General features: G+C 38.8%; 1 protein-coding gene across 1 annotated transcript; it reads left to right on the top strand.

The window, feature by feature from the left end:
* Nucleotides 1-609: 609 nt before the first annotated feature.
* LOC113047316 (gastrula zinc finger protein XlCGF49.1-like) lies at nucleotides 610-18,780 on the top strand. Its single transcript, XM_026208677.1, has 3 exons — nucleotides 610-656; nucleotides 5,931-6,077; nucleotides 15,296-18,780. Exons 2-3 carry the CDS (start codon nucleotides 5,993-5,995, stop codon nucleotides 16,030-16,032), a joined length of 822 nt encoding a protein of 273 aa, XP_026064462.1. The 5' UTR covers nucleotides 610-656; nucleotides 5,931-5,992; the 3' UTR covers nucleotides 16,033-18,780.
* The last annotated feature ends 491 nt before the right edge of the window (nucleotides 18,781-19,271 follow it).

Below are 19,271 nucleotides of genomic sequence, written 5' to 3'. Positions count from 1 at the left end.
AATTGGCGGTCATCAGACAATTCTGTTACTTAAAGGGTCAGTTCTGTTTATGAACTATTTTCACACACAAAAAATTTTGTTTAAAAACTTTGATTTTATTATTGCACCCTTATATTATTTTAACAACATTTTTTTTTTTTAATGGACATTGTATACAATATATTTTAAGATAAAAAAAATATTTGCTCCAAGTGTACGGTTCTGTGAAGACAGGTATTTTTTTAAATATTTTTAAGGAATGCATAGATGAAACATTCTCAGTTTCAAGTGATGAAATGTAAGGACTGTTTGTCTAATGAAACAAGAAGGATTTTTCCTGTTATGATTTATTGTGATTTCTACACATTGGCTAATTTGTCTGTAACAAAGTTGACAAACAATACCATAAAGACATCTGTTTTTTGGCAGGCACTGAATTATTAAACTTAAATATGTTTTCAATAAGATAAATAAAAAAAAATCTGATAGTGAAAATATTTTTTTCCTTAACTTTCTGCAATGCCAAATATTTATTCAATTATAGAATCACCCTCACATTAACTCCTCTGCCATCTATTTTATTACACAATGGTTTTAGCTTGTGAACGGGACTTTTATTTTGGAACGGTGATGTGACGTCATATCACCGGCGTCTGTTGTGATTCAGCTGAAGAAAGGTGCGTGTTAAAATTATGTTAAATGGCTCAATGATTATTGAAGGTAATACCTAACTAACAGTAATGATGTTTGATTACAGCGATTTGTTCACGAGAAACAGAAAATAAGCACTTTATTTCGCTCCAATATCTGTTTGTTGATCATGAACAAGAATCACTGGCGAGTAGCGATGAACAAACGGATCTTTTTGAAACGAGTCAGTTGAGTCGATAGCGTCGCAAAATGTTTCACTGATTCTAAGCGCTCTAATCTCCGCACTCGGCACTACTTTAACAAACCAAATAAAGATGTTTTCATGTACAACTATTTTTAAATTCTCAAGTGTCATCTATTAAACGTAAAATACAAATTAGGGCTGGACAATATATCGATCTATATGATCATGTGCATCTCGTCAGGAGTTAATTCTAGGGATGAACATTCAATAAAATTTTCTTAGTCGATCATCGGGAGAATTAACGATCGACTATCGATTAATCTTTAATATTTGTATAATAAAATTAATTATTTAACTTTTATAATTTAGAAAAGCAATGAATACAACAATACAGCGTGTTTGTCCTCGATGAGACCTTTATTACAAGATCAACTTGTGACAGACAGTTAAACTACATTAATTTAGGCAAACTGAAAATATATGTGCATGCATATGCGGTGCTCTAAAGCAGTGGAACCTGCAGCTGCGAGCAGGCGTTCATTAAGGGTTAGTTCACCCAATAATCAAAATTATGTCATTAATAACTTTCATGTCGTTTCAAACCCGTAAGACCTCCGTTTATCTTCTGAACACAGTTTAAGATATTTTAGATTTAGTCTGAGAGCTCTCAGTCCCTCCATTGAAGCTGTGTGTACGGTCTACTGTCCATGTCCAGAAAGGTAAGAAAAACATCATCAAAGTAGTCCATGTGACATCAGAGGGTCAGTTAGAATATTTTGAAGCATCGAAAATACTTTTTTGTCCAAAAATAGCAAAAACAACGACTTTATGCAGCATTGTCTTCTCTTCCGTGTCTGTTGTGAGAACGAGTCACTCTATTGTTCATTATCTGTCTCGGCTCAGTGTTCATCTTCACATCAGTTCAGTACTGTACTGTTTGAGAAAATGAATTACTCCGGGATATTGGTTTGTTTTAACTCAGAGGGAGTGTCAGCCACATTAAAAAAGTTAACAGCTTAAGTCATTTGTGGATTAATGCGTATTAGAGATGCGAACCGTTTAAAACGATTCAGTTCGATTTGGTGAACTGGTTCAAAAAGATCTGGTTACATCGAATGATTCGTTCACGAACCAGATATCAAAAACTGCTTTGTTTTGAACTCTCTCTCACAACAGACACGGAAGAGAAGACAATGCTGAATAAAGTCGTTGTTTTTGCTATTTTTGGACCAAAATTTATTTTCGATGCTTCAAAATATTCTAACTGACCCTCTGATGTCACATGGACTACTGTGATGATGTTTTTCTTACCTTTCTGAACATGGACAGTATACCGTACACACAGCTTCAATGGAGGGACTGAGAGCTCTCGGACTAAATCTAAAATATCTTAAACTGTGTTCTGAAGATAAACGGAGGTCTTACGGGTTTGGAACGACATGAGGTGAGTTAATAATGACATCATTTAGACTTTAAACAGAGACCTCAATTGTTCTAAAATAATAATAATAATAAAAATAAAAAATAATCATGTTAAACAAACACTTAAACAAAAAAACATAATAATGTTCAGATCTGACAGGTTTTGTCAAAATGTAACTCAAAATTATCCAAGCAAGAAAAAAGGGCCAGATATTAGCCTTCCTAACAATTAGACTAAACTTTAAAATTAGGCTACCTAAAACCTCGTGAAACAATAACTAGCTTTAGGAAATCGCCAGTCTTCTAGGCAAGGCAAGGCAAGTTTATTTATATATCACATTTCGTACACAATGGTAATTCAAAGTGCTTTACATAAAAGAAAGTAAAATAATCATGAAGAAAAATTATAACAAAAATAAAACAAGCAATTTTAAAACTTTTAAAATGATTAAAACATTTAAAAACAGTTAGAAAATGATTTTACATAAAAAAATAAAATAAAATAAAAAACAGTGAAAATATAGTGCAGTCATCGAAACTAAGGTCTGTCTCCAGAATCAAACGAAGATTCCTGCCTTGATTGTTAGTTGTTTGACCCCTAGAGTCAAGGTATGCATTCATCTTGAACACTTCATTCTTTGTTTCCAAATGCAATGACTTCAGTTTTTTCCTTGTTTAACTGAAGAAAGTTCTGGCACATCCAATTATTAATTTCATCAATGCATTGGCAGAGGGAGTCAATGGGGCTGTAGTCATTTGGAGATAAGGCTAGGTAAATCTGGGTATCATCAGCATAGCTGTGATAGGCAATTTGGTTCTTTCTCATTATTTGACTTAGTGGAAGCATATACAGGCTAAACAAGAGCAGTGCTAGGATCGAGCCTTGTGGGACTCCGCATGTCATGGACGTCCACTTAGACTTATGCTCTCCTATACTCACATAATAGCCTCTCCCTTCTAAGTATGATCTGAACCATTTGAGTACCATCCCAGAAAGCCCGACCCAGTTTTCCAGTCTCTCTAGTAGTATGTTATGATCGACAGTGTCAAACGCAGCACTGAGATCTAGCAATGAGTGGGAGGTAGTGACTTCAGTGTTTGCGCTCCCCTCATCCGTGTCAGAGAACACAGCCTCGACTCCCCCAGTTCAGCCAGTTTCACATTAGCTGCCAGTCTCTGTGTTGGTGTAAGAAAGCCCAGGTGTTTGAGATGAGGGTCCAGCACTGATGAGATCATGGGGGCGAATGACACAAACTCATCAGACTCCATCTGTATAAATATATGATGGGGAATCAATAATCAGAAGACATATTTTTGTTGTTTATTTTATGAATAAAATTAATAATACATTTAATATTTTTATGGAGTAAGAGTAACAGTTTTATTCTTCGTTGGCTTATTGCTTAAATCAAAAAAGGTAACACGCAGATAACAGGAAAGTATCCATGTAATTATGTATATGTAAACTAAGATAAAAAGTTTAGCTTACATTCATTCGTTGGATGAGAGGAACACACTTTTGACTTGAATTCAAAGAGTCTGGGCACTCTGGTGGGACTGCTGGCAACTACAGTATTGGCCGCGGTGTCATGAACGCATGCAATAACTCGGCCTCTAAGTGCCCACTGCTCTAAAGCTCCACTCATTCTCTCAGCGAGGTGATCCTTTGTATGACGGCCTGGCAGGCTTTCGGTGAGCAGGACAGTCATCACTGATGTAGTGGCAGGTTATGGTGATGTAGCTCTCAGCTGTTGAAGCTGTCCAGCAGTCTGTAGTTAGAGCAACTCTCTCAGCTTTGCTCAATTCTTTTAACAGCTGCTGCTTTCGTTCTTCGTTAGTGAGTTTCTACCAGTCTGTTGAAGGTACATCGTGATGGAAAACTATTGCCCTCAACAATACTTTAGGGCAGAATATCCATCTCAATGAACTCCCAGATCCCTTGGGTAATTTTCTGTGCTCGTTGTGTATCAGAGTCCGTGCTAACGCAGACTTGATGCTAGGTTGAGACTGAGAGCAGGATGCACCGCCACCGACATCAACCAGGGACGGATGCACTTTGTTTAAGTGGTACATAATTTGAGTCATGGCCGTGTTGTACTTATACATGCCATCACAATGTTTGCAGTGAACTATTTCGCTTTTAAAATGAAAAATTAGATTAGATTTTAAAAAATGCATTCGATTAATCGATAACAAATTAATGGGATCAACAAAATTCCTTAATGATCAATTGTTGATTAATCATGCACATCCCTAATACACAGAGCCGTAGTTCACTGACGAACTACGCTATATCGAGTTCATTGTTGATATATAAAGCAACCAGATTTCTGAAATGAAAATGGGACCTTTCCTTGTTCTGTGGTCAAAATATCACTGAAATCTTAATTGTCATTATCTATGAATTTAAAAACAGGTACAGTATGTTTTTTTTTATTATTATTGTTGTTGGTGGTGTTGTTGGTTCCATACATTAATTGATTAATGCGTGAAAACAAACCTCATTGGTTCTTTCACATCATAAGCACTTTCGAGTGCCCGTTTGCTATATTTAATGTGTATGAGATAATATAAAATGCAAAAAAATTGAGTACTTCTTAAGTTGTAATGAAGTTGCGAGGAGTAAGAAATGTAATCAAGTAAAAGAACAAGCAACCAGTTAACATTTTACATGCATAAAGTACACATACCCCAAAATAATACCCAAATACAGTAATCCAGTAAAATTACTCAAGCATTTTACACCCCTGCCAAAAGGAAACATCTCAAAACAGGCTGGTATTATAACAAAATTATGGCTTTACAAAAACACACTAAAATAAAAAATAACATATATATGATAACGTGGAAAATAAAACAAATGTTATTTTCTACCTGTATTTAACATTTAGGCTACATTCCTATCAAATTTTGTTTATAAACATACAAACTTCTGGAATTGCATCTTTTCCATCCCTAATCGGGGGTAATATTTTGCATTTTAGGCTCATTTTGACTACAAAGTTATGTGCTTTATGCAAATGTAATTGTGCCAGTGTAATTCATTAATTATTTTTTTTATTCTTCATGTCAGAGACTTCAGAGGTGTGACGCAGAGTTTCAGGAATGTTTAATAGGACTATTGTGAGCAAAACCATCCTGTTACCCACATGTCTTGTTATACCCTTCACACAAACAGTATAACTTTGCTTTAATATGTATTTAATGCAGTCTCTATTGATAACTGATGATAATAGCGTTCTGCTCTCATCCAAGCTTTCCATGGCTACAGCAGCAGCTTGCCACCATGTAATCAGCTCGCAGCGCCCTCTGCTGCACAATCCTGTGATAGCCAGCTGGCTAAATTGGTCAGGCTTTTCCAGTGCATTTGTGTGTTGTTTAAATTGTACTGTAAAATGGGGACATTTCCAGGGACAACTCCAGTTGGGGACAGTACACCAAAAACCAGGACTTTCCCCAGAAAACAGGGACATCTGGTCACCCTATTATATTGTCCAGCCCTACCACAAATTAAAATGCAAATTAAATAAGAAAATGTTGCTTACTTAGTGTTATTTGTTTTTATTAACCTAGTCATGCCATTTAAGGCCATTTACTATAACGCTTTGACTCTTACCAGTGCGACTATTATTGAGATGCACACAGATATTAGTTTGCATTTATTGGTTAATTTTTCTCATCTTAACCTTTACAGAACGTCCAAACACAGAGAAACTCTGCTGAAGCGACTGAGATCCATGTGACACTCTTATAAAAATGGCGTTTATTAAAGTAGAGAGTGAAGACCTGAAGATTGAAGAAGTATTCAGCATCAAACAAGAAGAAACTGAGGAACAAACAGGTTGGTTTTCTTTCTCAAAGCTGAACTCATTTACAAAAAGCTCAGAAGCTTTAACTGTTGTAAAAACTGATAAAGGTATATAGCTGCTCAAAGGAGGCACAGAAATAGCAGATGCATTTTTTTTGAACAAAGTCTGTTTATTCAAGATTTTACAATATACCACAAAAAACCAAGGAGAACTGAAACAGTACAGTGTACGACATAACCCCAACACAACCCATCCCTCTACCCATCAGACAGAAATTATTAGGTATATACAGTAAAATAAATAAATAATAATAAATAAATAAATAAAAACACTTGTAAAGATGATTAGAAAAGGATACATAAATATACATAGACATGAAATAGATAAAAATACATATATAGATGAAAAAAAAATTGTGGGACAGTATTCTCTACTTGATTTTTTTCAACGAATGTCAAGAAGGGTTGCCAGATTGCATAAAATCTCTGGATAGACCCTTGAAGAGAGTATCTTATTTTCTCTAGTTTAAGATACTGCATAATCTCCTTAATCCAATGAGAAAAAGTTGGAGGAAGAGAGTCCTTCCATTTAAACAATATTAATCTTCTGGCAAGAAGTGTGCAAAAGGCCAACATTTTACAATTATAGCTGCTCAGGTGCATGTTCTGTGGTATAACACCAAATAAAGCAAGAAAAGCAGATGGTTCTATTGGGAATCTTTCTGAAAATGCGTCAAAAATCAATTTCCAAAAATTATACAAACTTGGGCATGTCCAGAACATGTGTAAAAGGCTTGCAGAAGCTTGCCTACATCTATTACAAATAGGATCTAATTCTGGTCTGAATTTAGATAACCTAACCTTCAACCAATGGAGTCGATGTACCACCTTAAATTGTACAACCATATGATGTTGACAAATAGATGATGAATAGATCCTTTTAATAGTTTTCTGCCACATTGTCTCTGAAATTTGTTCGTTCAAATCTTTCTCCCATTCATTTTTAGGCTATCTAAATCTGTCAGGCAATGCTGAATCAGGAGATTATAAATTCTACCAATGGTTTGTTTTGGATCTTTCCCTTTTACTACCTTAAAAATAGAGTCTAATAGAGATGCAGGAGGATGTGAAGGAAAACAATCAGTATGTGAAACCAAAAAATTCCGTACTTGCAAAAATCTAAAGAAATGGGACCTGGGAATCTTAAATCGATTAACCAGCTCATCAAAAGATGCAAAGGTGTTCTCAATATAAAGATCTTGTAATGTACAGATCCCACTCTTAACCCAGATATCGAAGGCTTTATCTAATATTGAAGGAGTAAACATAAGGATTTTACTTAATGGGGCACATAAGGAGAGGCTACGGAGAGCAAATGATTTTCTAAATTGATTCCACATTTTCAAGGATTGTGACACTATAGGATTAGAGGAATAGTGAGAGGCAGGTTCAGGCATTGGAAGTTCAGAGCATATTAAAGAGGATAAAGAGACAGATTTGCAGGAGATTTTCTCCAAATTAAGCCATTTAGGGGTGTCAGAGCTATCATTATACCTCGTCCAATAAGACAGTCCTCTAATTTTGGCCGCCCAGTAATAAAACATAAAATTAGGGAGTGCCATGCCACCTAAGGTGCGAGGCTTTTGTAGTACACTTTTCCGAATCCGAGGATTTTTGGTGTTCCAGATAAATGCTGATATAAGTTTATCTATGGAGTTAAAAAAGTATTTGGTCAAAAAGATAGGAATATTTTGAAACACGTATAGAAACTTAGGCAATACATTCATCTTAATAGTATTAATTCTTCCACTTAAAGAGAGGGGCATTAGGTCCCAGCGTTTGATATCCCGTTTCAGACCTTCTATCAAGGGCAGGATGTTAGCTTTATAGAGGTCCTTGTAATTATGTGTTGCCCAGATCCCCAAATATTTAATCTTTTTGGTGGTAATTTTATCGAATAGGGAGAGATAAGAGAAGCAGCTACATTGATTGGCATTAACTCGCTTTTTTGAAAATTTATTTTATAGCCAGAAATCTTACTGAATCTTTCCAAAATGTTCATTAATTTAGGGAGACACGACAAAGGATCTGATAAATACAGCAATAAATCATCCGCATAGAGAGAAATTTTGCACTCCACATCTCCCCTACGAATTCCTTTTAATAAAAGTGTCTTGCCGCACAGCTATAGCCAGTGGCTCGATTGCGATGGCAAATAGAAGAGGGGATAGTGGGCAGCCTTGCCTGGTACCTCTTTGTAAACTAAATGGGGCAGATCGATGATTGTTAGTGCGAACCGCTGCCATTGGGGAGGAATAGAGAATCTTAAGCCACGATATAAAATTAGGACCAAATCTACCTAGAGTGTAAAAGAGGTAGTCCCACTCCACCTGATCAAAGGCCTTTTCGGCATCGAGTGATATCAAAATCTCTGGTATGTCGGGTGAGGAGGGACTGTAAATAATATTTGAAAGATTCCTAACATTAAAAAAAGAATAGCAATTCTTTATGAAGCCAGTTTGATCTGTGGAAATAATGGAGGGAACAAGCGCCTCAATACGTCGGGCTAGCAGTTTCGCAAGAATCTTAACATCAGAGTTCAGGAGGGAAATCGGACGATAGGAGCTGCACTGAGAGGGATTCTTGTCTTTCTTCAAAATAAGAGAGATAGTTGCTTCAGGCATCGTGTGAGGGAGAGAATTTGAGGACAATGATTCTTGGAATACAGTGAGCAGCAGAGGAGCAAGTACGTCTGAAAATATTTTAAAGAACTCGGATGGATAGCCATCTGGCCCTGGCGACTTGCCATGTTGCATACTTTTAATTGTGTCAATAATCTCTTCTACCGAAATGTCTTTCTCTAGATCGGATGCCAAATCTGAGTCTAACTTGGGGATATCCAGGTTGTGAAAAAACTTATCAATGGCAGATTTATCGTCTGGTGGTTCTGGAGTATAAAGGGCAGCATAATATCGACGAAAACATTAGTTAATCTCCATATGGTCCACATGTTTTTGACCTTGTTCATCATTAATCTCCAATATATACTGATTAACAGTCTTCTGACGCAACTGATGTGCTAAAATTTTCCCAGCCCTCTCCCCGTACTCATAAGAAACATGCCTGGATTTTAATAAAAGGTTTTCTGCTTGACGAGTTGAGAGGAGATCAAACTCTGTCTTAAGCAACAGACGACGTTTAAGTATATCCTCAGAAGGTGACTGGCTGTATATCATATCTAATTTCAGAATATCGTCTGTCAGCCGCCTAAGACGTCTGATGGTGGCTTTCCTTTCCATTGAACCATACCAAATGATCTGCCGCCTCAGATAAGCTTTCAATGCTTCCCAAATTGTTAAGAAAGACATGCCCGAGGTCTTATTGTGGGATAGAAAGAGATCGATCTCTTAGAAAATTAACAAAAGTTTCATCCGACAGAAGGAGGGGGTTGAATCTCCATGGGCGGTATCCAGGATTTGTGCCTGGAATATTTATCTTCATTTTCAAAGGGGCATGATCCGAGATGACTATGGAATGATATTCACAATCAACAACCATGTGAAGAAGTTTATTATCAATAAAAAAATAATCGATTCGTGAAAATGAGTTATGTACTGGAGAAAAAAAGGAATAACCCCTAGAGGTAGGGTATCAGAAACGCCAAATGTCTGTCAAACCATATGTCTGAAGAAGATGATTAACTGTTTGGGTTGATTTAGATTCAGGACACACTTTAGATGAACTACGATCTAACTTGGTGGTGGTGGGTATCTACATTGGAAATTTGGGAGAAAGTATGGGTGAAAAAAGTATTATCATCCCAGTTTGGGGCATAAATGTTTACTAAAATAACAGGGAGTCCATACAATCTTCCCATCACAATGATATAGTGCCCCATGGGATCTGAGTCTATATTGGACACCACAGGTATATTCTTACACACTAGGATTGCTGCCCCTCTCGTCTTGGAATTAAATCTGGAATGAAATGTTTGCCCTATCCATCCTCCTGTTAGTCTAGTCTGGTCCGCTACCTGGAGATGAGTCTCCTGAAGAAACGCTATGTCAGCCTTCAGATAATCAAGGTGCAAGAGAACCTTTTTCTGTTTCACAGGATGATTTAAAGATTTCACATTCCAACTAATAAAATTAATCATGCACCCTGTATTTCCCACTGAACTGGTGTTAGCCATTAGGAAATTTAGTTAAGGGAACACTGAGAACACAGCCCCACAAGATATGACAGTGAAATGCTAATAATAAAATAAACAAAATAAACCCTTCCAGAAAGTCAAGTCTGATAGGACCCCTACCCCAACCACCTAGATGAACCTGGTGGCTGTAACACCCATTGTAAGATGTGCCATACATTATATTATGGCAAAGGAGAACCACTTTAGTGTCAGGTAATGAACCAGCTTCCATCTAGCTTAAAAAAAAAATGTGAAGAACATTTCACATTTAAAAAAAATATATATATATATGTATACACACACTCATTATATATATATATATATATATATATATATATATACATATATGTATATATATATATATATACACAGAAAAAAAATAAAAAAAATAAATAAATAAGTAAAAAGCGCTTCACATTGTATTGACATCGAGCAACATCAATAAAATATTATTACTGCATCCATAAGAAGGACAATTGCCATGGAACATTACCGTTTAGGGTCCCAAGTTGGACTCTTATTACTAGTATTGAGCCAAGGTAAGTGAAATCCCTGCACTCTCAAAACAAATTAACGTTAGTAGAATGGCGTATTAAATTCACATGTTTGATGTTTACTCTCCTTGAATCGTGGACTTCACGTAAGCCATTGCTTTCTCCGGGACCAGAAATTCTTTGTTATCACCCTTGTAGGAGATTCGGAGACGGGCTGGGAACATTAGCCCGTAACGAACATCACGTCGGCCTCGAAGAAGGTTCCTGACATCGTTGAAAGCGGCCCGTGCTCTGGCCACACTTGCGGTGTAATCTGGGAAGATGGCTATCGGTTCACCTTTATAACGAAGTTGGCCTTGTTCTCGGGCTCGGTGGAGAACTTCAACGCAGTCCTGGTAATAATGGAGCTTCGCAACAATTACCCGGGGCTTTCCGTTAGGCTTTTTAGGCATCAGGCCTCTGTGTGAACGGTCGATTAGGATGTCTTTCTCCAGGTTTAAAACTTCCTTCAGCAGCTTTGAGACAGCAACGGTAGAGCTCGAGCCGGTCTCCTCTGGAATCCCCACAATGCGTACGTTACATCTCCACATCCGTCCCTCCAAATCGTCATTCTTTTCCTTCAAATTAGCAAGCTCTGTTTAAGTTCTGCAACTATCGCCTGTAATGAAGTGACCTCGTCCGACCATGATGATATTCCTGTCTCCACATCGGTGATAGCAGCCTTCATGTTATCTATTTCAGCATGTACCGCCGCCGTATTGTTCGCAATTTCCGATTTGACTTCTTTTAACTCATTCTTAAGGAAGCTAAAATCTTCAGCAAGAGCATTTTTAAGTTCCGCACGGATGAAGACCGATATCTTCTCTCAGGGATGTAAGAATATCTGCTTTCCAATCCATGTCCATCACCGACTTTGATTGCGAAATAGGAGGCGAATCAGTGGCTTGCGTCGAGGCTGTCTCCGGCCTGGTGCTCGCAGGGCCGCTGTATTTATATACAGCTAAGCTACACATGTCTTACTCCATTGAATGCTCAATAGCGCCCCCTAACAGATGCAATTTGGTAACAATGAAGAGAACATAAGAGAAAGTAAAGGCGCTGGTCCAATAGTCCTAGGAGTATCTCTGGAGGGGAAGACATTACCTGCATGCTACACCAAACACAAATAAACACTTATGTATGTAGACTCAAAGATGCACTAGTCCTCAACTAATGCTAAAGAAAAACAAGAAACTGTTGATTTTTGAAGAGGGGAATGATACAAATACAAAAATGACATAGCAAAACCATGGTTCATTTGTGGTTACCTTATCTTAAAAATAACTTTACTTTTTTTTTTTTTTTTTTAGAAAACAGTGTTTTATCTTTATAAAGGTACATAGGCCTGTGTAATTAAAGCATTATGTAATTCATTGCAGAAATGAAGGTAGGGATTGGTGATATATCGAATGCGATTGTCAATGCATGAGAGTATAAATTGGTGCTTCACTTGCTGTAATTAAGTGATTTCAAGGCTCAAAAATGCAACCATTTTAGCCACATATGCTCTCTAAATTTAATGTGCGCTTCATTGTAATGTGACAGGGAGCTAACTAGCCCAGAAAATGTAAAGAGATGAAGAGAAAAGATTAAAAATATAGCTGCAAGCAGCAATTACGGGGCCAAGCACTCCAACGGCAAATGAAGGAGCTAAGCATCGCATGAAGCATCACACCAAATACATTAATGAGCAATAACAGCAATTTTGGAATTATTGTAATTGAAATGGCTAAAAAAATCATAATACCACCTCTAGTAGCATGATTACTTGGCTTATCAAGCTTGACCAATAGGTGGCACTGTTATAAAATCAATTTGGTGTACTCTGTGTGACTTTTCAATGACACACACAAAGTGTGGTGTCAATATGCCACAGCATTCCAGGGATACTGCCTCAAGTGTCATTTTCTCATTGTGCCTCAAATTCGTCGATGTGGTATGCGAAAACCGTTTTGTCTATCAACTCAAAATCAATAACTTTATGTCAGCATAGTCTGAAGATCATTTGATTCGAATTTGGTGAAAATCGGACATACGGTTGATGAGGAGTTAGAAAAAGTATGTTTTCAACATAAATCAAAATGGCGGACCGGAAGTTCAGCTTACTATGGCATATTTGGTATCTATGTTATCGGCATAAGCCAGGGAATATTTTGAGCCCAGTTTCTATTCAAATAGGCTAATGCAATAAAATGTTATTAGCATTTTAAAAAGTGTAATTACTCATGGTTAATGAATGGTTTATTACTCTTGACCAATAGGTGGCGCTGTTACCAAATTTATGTGGCATGGTCAGTGTGAGGTGGCGATGACACATACAAAGTTTGATGCAAATATGTCAAAGCGTTGCAGAGATACAGCCTCAAATGCATTTTGGCACCCTTCCAGCAAATTCGTTGATGCGCTAAATGAGAACCGTTTCGTATATCGACACCAAATCCATAACTTTTTGCCAGCATGGTCTGAAGATGATTCACGTCAAATTTGGTGAAAATCGGACTAACGGTCTAGGAGGAGTTCGAAAAAGTAGGTTTTCAACATTAAGCAAAATGGCGGACAGGAAGTATGGCCAATTTTTGCATAATTGGTATCAATGCTCTCGGCATGACCCACAGAATATAGGGAGACCATTTTAATTTTAATGGTCTAATTTATTCAAAAGTTATTAGCATTTATGTGATATTTCATTATAACTATTGGCCACAAGGTGGCGCTACCACCAAACTTTTTGAGTACCTTCAGGGCATGGAGCCGAATATTTTTTTAATTATTTGCGAAACGATACGATGCTGCGTTCAAAAAATACAGCATTTTGAATCATAATTCAAAATGGCCGACGCCTAAAATGGCCGACACGGGAAAATTGGATATCATTCGACTCGACATGACTCACTGAATCTAAAGAGATCAGTTGTGTGATTTTTGGCCAAACCATTCAGAAGTTATAAGCCAAAATATGCATTTTTCATATCTCCTGACCACTAGGTGGTGCTGTGTCGAAACACTGCAGGTAGTCTCAGGTCACGCTTATTATAACACACCAAGTTTGGTCTCAATAAGCCAAACCGTTGCGGAGATATAGCCTCACGTGACTTTTTGCGTGCTTTTCGTCAAATTTGTTTACGTGTCATTCGACAATGGTTGGATGAATCAATTTGAATTCCATAACTTTTTGCCAGCATGGTCAGAAGATGATCTGAGACAATTTTCGTGAAAATCGGACAAACCGTCTAGGATGTGTTCGAAAAAGTAGGTTTTTCGAAAAGTTGAAAATAGCGAAAAAACTAAACCTTGCGATTTTTTTTCATTCAACTTGGCCTGTGCCAAGGATTCTGAGGAAAAAAGAATTTCCATTTTCTGGCTTACGGTTCAAAAGTTATTAGCATACAAACATTGAAAGTTTGGACAAGTGGTGACGCTAGAGAGTAGGAGTTAGAGACTTCAAATTTGCTATAGTTAATGTTGGGACTGTCCTCTATCAGTGTGCCAAATTATACATCTTTCCCGCAATCGGTTCTATGGGCTGCCATAGACTTGCGGCGGAAGAAGAATAATAATAACGCCAACGATTACAATAGGTGCCTACGCACCTTCGGTGCTTGGCCCCTAATAACAATGTTATACAGGGCTCTCATATTAACACTTGAGTTCCTTTTCGAACATTCACTCCCTTTATGAATAGGAAAAATTTTTTTTCCTTTCTGCTGATTGAGGCAATCCTGCATTTGAGGAGGTGGCCTATCAGTATGCAGTCCTTCTGTTTGGACTGTCCCTGGCCCAAGCACTTTTACAAAGTGCATAGACGCAGCTCTGTCCCCTCTCAGGCAGATGGGAATCCGCAAATTGAACTATCTCGACGGTTGGCTGGTTTTAGCCAGATCAGAACGGGAACTGAATGCTCACAAAGAGCTGCAGCTCACTCACTTGGAGCGCCTCGGGTTGGTCATCAACCCACGCAAGAGCCAGTTGTTGCCCAGATGATTAACTGTTTTTCTGCCAATGGTTCTGGACTCCGCCCTAATGCAGGCATAGACACCAGGGAAGTCACGCCCCCTGAGGGGTTTTCAGAGGACTTAAGGATTTCTGATCATAATATTAACCATATTGAATATTTGTGATTTGTGATCGAGGGGGCTACGACGTTCTCTTAAACAGGTTTGGACACTCTTAACACAACTCACACCAAAGGAAAATCTGACAAAATAATCTGTAGAACCATCAAGATAATTGGGATATAGCTAGGATTGTCAGAAGGGGGGAAATCGGCCCAAAATCAGCCTGATTATCTTTTGGTGTGTACCCAGCATTACTGATTCGCTCAAGACAATCAGATGCTCACTTGCCACCACATACTGCTGGTGTAATTTAATGTTAAATAGTTTCACTAAAAACATAATTCGTTACAACAGTTAAGAATTTTAAATAATAGATAAAGCACACATTTAATAAGACTAAAAGAAAAAATGGTCAAAAGAGATGTCAAAAGCAGGTCACGTGTTCAATTTATTCTTCTTGTTTCACCTTAGGTCTAAAGACACTGAAAGAGGAGAGTGAAGCTCTGAATGAAACGGATGAGAAATATAAGCTTGAGAAACATTACGAGTTCATAACTGAAGAAAAACCATTTACTAGCTCACAGGCTGAAAAGAAAAGAACCTGCGAAAAGAAGAAATTTACCTGTCAACAGTGTGGAAAGAGTTTCACTAAAAAAGTAAGCCTTGAGAGGCACATGAGAACTCACACCGGAGAGAAGCCTTTCCCCTGTCAACAGTGTGGAAAAACTTTCAACCAAAAAGGAACCCTTAAAATCCACATGAGAGTTCACACTGGAGAAAACCCTTTCACCTGTCAACAGTGTGGAAAAACTTTCAACCAAAAAGGAACCCTTAAAATCCACATGAGAGTTCACACTGGAGAAAATCCTTTCACCTGCCAACAGTGTGGAAAAACTTTCAACCGAAAAGAAACCCTTAAAATCCACATGAGAGTACACACTGGAGAAAATCCTTTCACCTGCCAACAGTGTGGAAAAACTTTCAACCGAAAAGGAAACCTTAACGTCCATATGAGAGTTCACACTGGAGAAAACCCTTTCCCCTGTCAACAGTGTGGAAAGCGTTTTACTCACAAAGCAAACCTTAAGAGGCACATGAGACTTCACACCGGAGAGAAGCCTTTTACCTGTCATCAGTGTGGAAATGGTTTTAATCAAAAAGCACACCTTATCCCACACATGAGAACTCATACCAGAGAGAAGCCTTAAACATGCCAATAATGTAGAAACCGTTTCAGTTGTAGGAAACCTTAAAACCCTGTTGAGAGTTCACACTGGAGAGAAATCTTACACCTGCCAACAGTGTGGTAAGGTTTTAATCAAAAAGCACACCATGTCAGGCACATGATAACTCACACCAGAGAAAGTTTCAGTCAACTTTTAAAACCTGTAAGAATTCACATTGTAGGGAGGGTTTTGATCAACTTGTTATTATTATCAAACTTTATTATTCATTTACAATTTATTTTGTTCATGTGGCAGACGCTTTTATCTAAAGCAAATTACAGTTGAGGAAAACAACAAGCGATTCATCATAAGATGCAATAAACACAAGAAGTGCATGTTGTACAAGGTTTCAGTCATCAATCAAAACCATAAATTTAGGACCGGAATCCTGCAGGGTGATCATGACCCCAAAGTCGAGGGGCCTTATATCACCCTAAAGGGGTTTATTCTGTGATAACAACCCGCTGAATGTACATTATCCCACTTGTTAAATTGTTACTAAGCACATAAGTTATTAATTGGACACAAAATATTGAGTTGAATATTTGTACAGTGTACAATTTTATAAAACATTATAGTACAGTGGTCAGGATGGTACGTATATGTAGTGTTGCTGGTTGCGACAGCACTGCTGGACTGCATTGTTTTCCAGCAGACTTTAAAATTATGCACCAGTGGTTGCATGCACTTGGCCTGGAAGACTGCGAGTTCCCACCTAGAGCTGGAGTGTGCAAAGTGCATTTTACACTGGATTGATTCTTCAACGCAGTGGAGACGGAAATCGGCTTCTCCACACAGCTCATGCTGAAAAGCAACGCAGTGCAGATCGCAATGCGGGAGTTAAGGCCACAGCTTGAGCCAGCGGCTCGAATTGATATGGCTCAGGCCCTGGCCCTGGCCCTGCGTCCACAGACACCTCGACATCCTCCACTTCAGGTGAAGGTGGGGGAGAAAAGTCTCTACTTCAAATTAACGCTCTGTTGCAAAGCTATTTGTGTCACAACAATCACTCTCCATTTTAGCAACTCTAACAGCAGCTGTCAAATATTCCGTCACTGCGGGTCTCAGGTTCACGCCCCACCCGCTCAGCCCTGCCTTCGGTTCGTCCCCTGTATCTCCGCTGTGCTCCACTTTTCAAATATTGCCAGTGGGTGGAGTCAGGCTCTGACCAGGGGTTTAGTTATCCTTTAATGAGCTTAACAATAACCTGTATTGTCTCTCTCTGTATTATCAACACAAGGAAGACTCAAGTCTAACAAAATAAATGTTATTAACAAAAGATAAAGAGTAATCTACATCTACTAAATGTATACCATGAATGCGTCAACTAATGTGGTGCACTCGGCTAATGCACTGGTTCCAAAACCATGAGGTCGTGGGTTCGAATCCAGGGTGGGTCAGGTTGATTTGTTGTCCTGATGTAAATTCCGTTTTAATGGGTGGTGTTAGCGCAGTGGATAAGACACATGCCTTTGGTGTGAGAGACCCGGGTTCGAATCCACTCTGAGACACCAATGTGTCCCTGAGCAAGACACTTAACCCCTAGTTGCTCCAGAGGCGTGCAACCTCTGACATATATAGCAATTAGTTGCTTTGGATAAAAGCGTCAGCTAAATGAATAAATGTAAATGTAATGAATAACAAAGGAATAAAGTGCATAAGATGCAAGTTAGGTGTTGCTATATCAGAGTACTGTTATTGAATGCAAAGATAAACTCGCTTTCTGAAACTAGCCTTGATCACAGAGCGCTATAGATGCTGATCTCCTGGAACAGAAAAGGGTCCTTAATCTGAAACACGCAGACAAAAGTACCTTGGCATGAAGGTTTAACCTTGGAGCTTAACCTTGGTGCAAATTTCTGTATGTCAAGTCAATAAACCTTAATTTATATAGCGCTTTAAACAAAATACATTGTGTCAAAGCAACTGTACAACATTAATTAGGAAAACAGTGTGTCAATAATGCAAAATGACAGTTTAAGGCAGTTCATCATTGAATTCAGTGATGTCATCTCAGTTCTGTTTAAATAGTGTCTGCAATCATTTGCAATCAAGTCAACGATATCACTGTATATGAAGTGACTTATGTCTTCTGCCTCTCTGGGCTGGAGATTTAGAACTTGGTCAACCCACTTCTGCCTCTCTGGGCTAGAGACTCAGAACTTGGTCAATTCACTTCTGCCTCTCTGGCATAGAGACTCAGAACTTGGTCAATCCACTTCTGCCTCTCTGGGCTAGAGACTCAGAACTTGGTCATCCACTTCTGGCTCTCTTGGCTAGAGATTCAGAACTTGGTCAATTCACTTCTGCCTCTCTGGGCTAGAGACTCAGAACTTGGTCAATCCACTTCTGCCTCTCTGGGCTAGAGACTCAGAACTTGGTCATCTACTTCTGTCTCTCTGGGTTAGAGACTCAGAACTTGGTCAATCCACTTCTGGCTCTCTTGGCTAGAGACTCAGAACTTGGTCAATCCACTTCTGCCTCTCTGGGTTAGAGACTCAGAACTTGGTCAATCCACTTCTGCCTCTCTGGTCTAGAGACTCAGAACTTGGTCAATCCACTTCTGGCTCTCTGGGATGGAAACTCAGAACATGGTCAACCCACTTCTGCCTCTCTGGGCTAGAGACTCAGAACTTGGTCAATCCACTTCTGCCTCTCTGGGTTAGAGACTCAGAACTTGGTCAATCCACTTCTGCCTCTCTGGGCTAGAGACTCAGAACTTGGTCAATCCACTTCTGCCTCTCTGGGTTAGAGACTCAGAACTTGGTCAACCCACTTCTGCCTCTCTGGGCTAGAGACTCAGAACTTGGTCAATCCACTTCTGCCTCTCTGGTCTAGAGACTCAGAACTTGGTCAATCCACTTCTGGCTCTCTGGGATGGAAACTCAGAACTTGGTCAACCCACTTCTGCCTCTCTGGGCTAGAGACTCAGAACTTGGTCAATCCACTTCTGGCTCTCTGGGATGGAAACTCAGAACTTGGTCAACCCACTTCTGCCTCTCTGGGCTAGAGACTCAGAACTTGGTCAATCCACTTCTGGCTCTCTGGGATGGAAACACAGAACTTGGTCAATCCACTTCTGGCTCTCTGGGATGGAAACTCAGAACTTGGTCAATCCACTTCTGCCTCTCTGGGCTAGAGACTCAGAACTTGGTCAATCCACTTCTGCCTCTCTGGGCTAGAGACTCAGTACTTGGTCAGTTCCCTTCTGGCGCTCTGGG

Source organism: Carassius auratus, chromosome 28, assembly GCF_003368295.1.
Source record: "Carassius auratus strain Wakin chromosome 28, ASM336829v1, whole genome shotgun sequence".
Lineage (NCBI taxonomy): Eukaryota > Metazoa > Chordata > Actinopteri > Cypriniformes > Cyprinidae > Carassius > Carassius auratus.
This window is presented reverse-complemented; position numbering and strand designations above follow the sequence as displayed.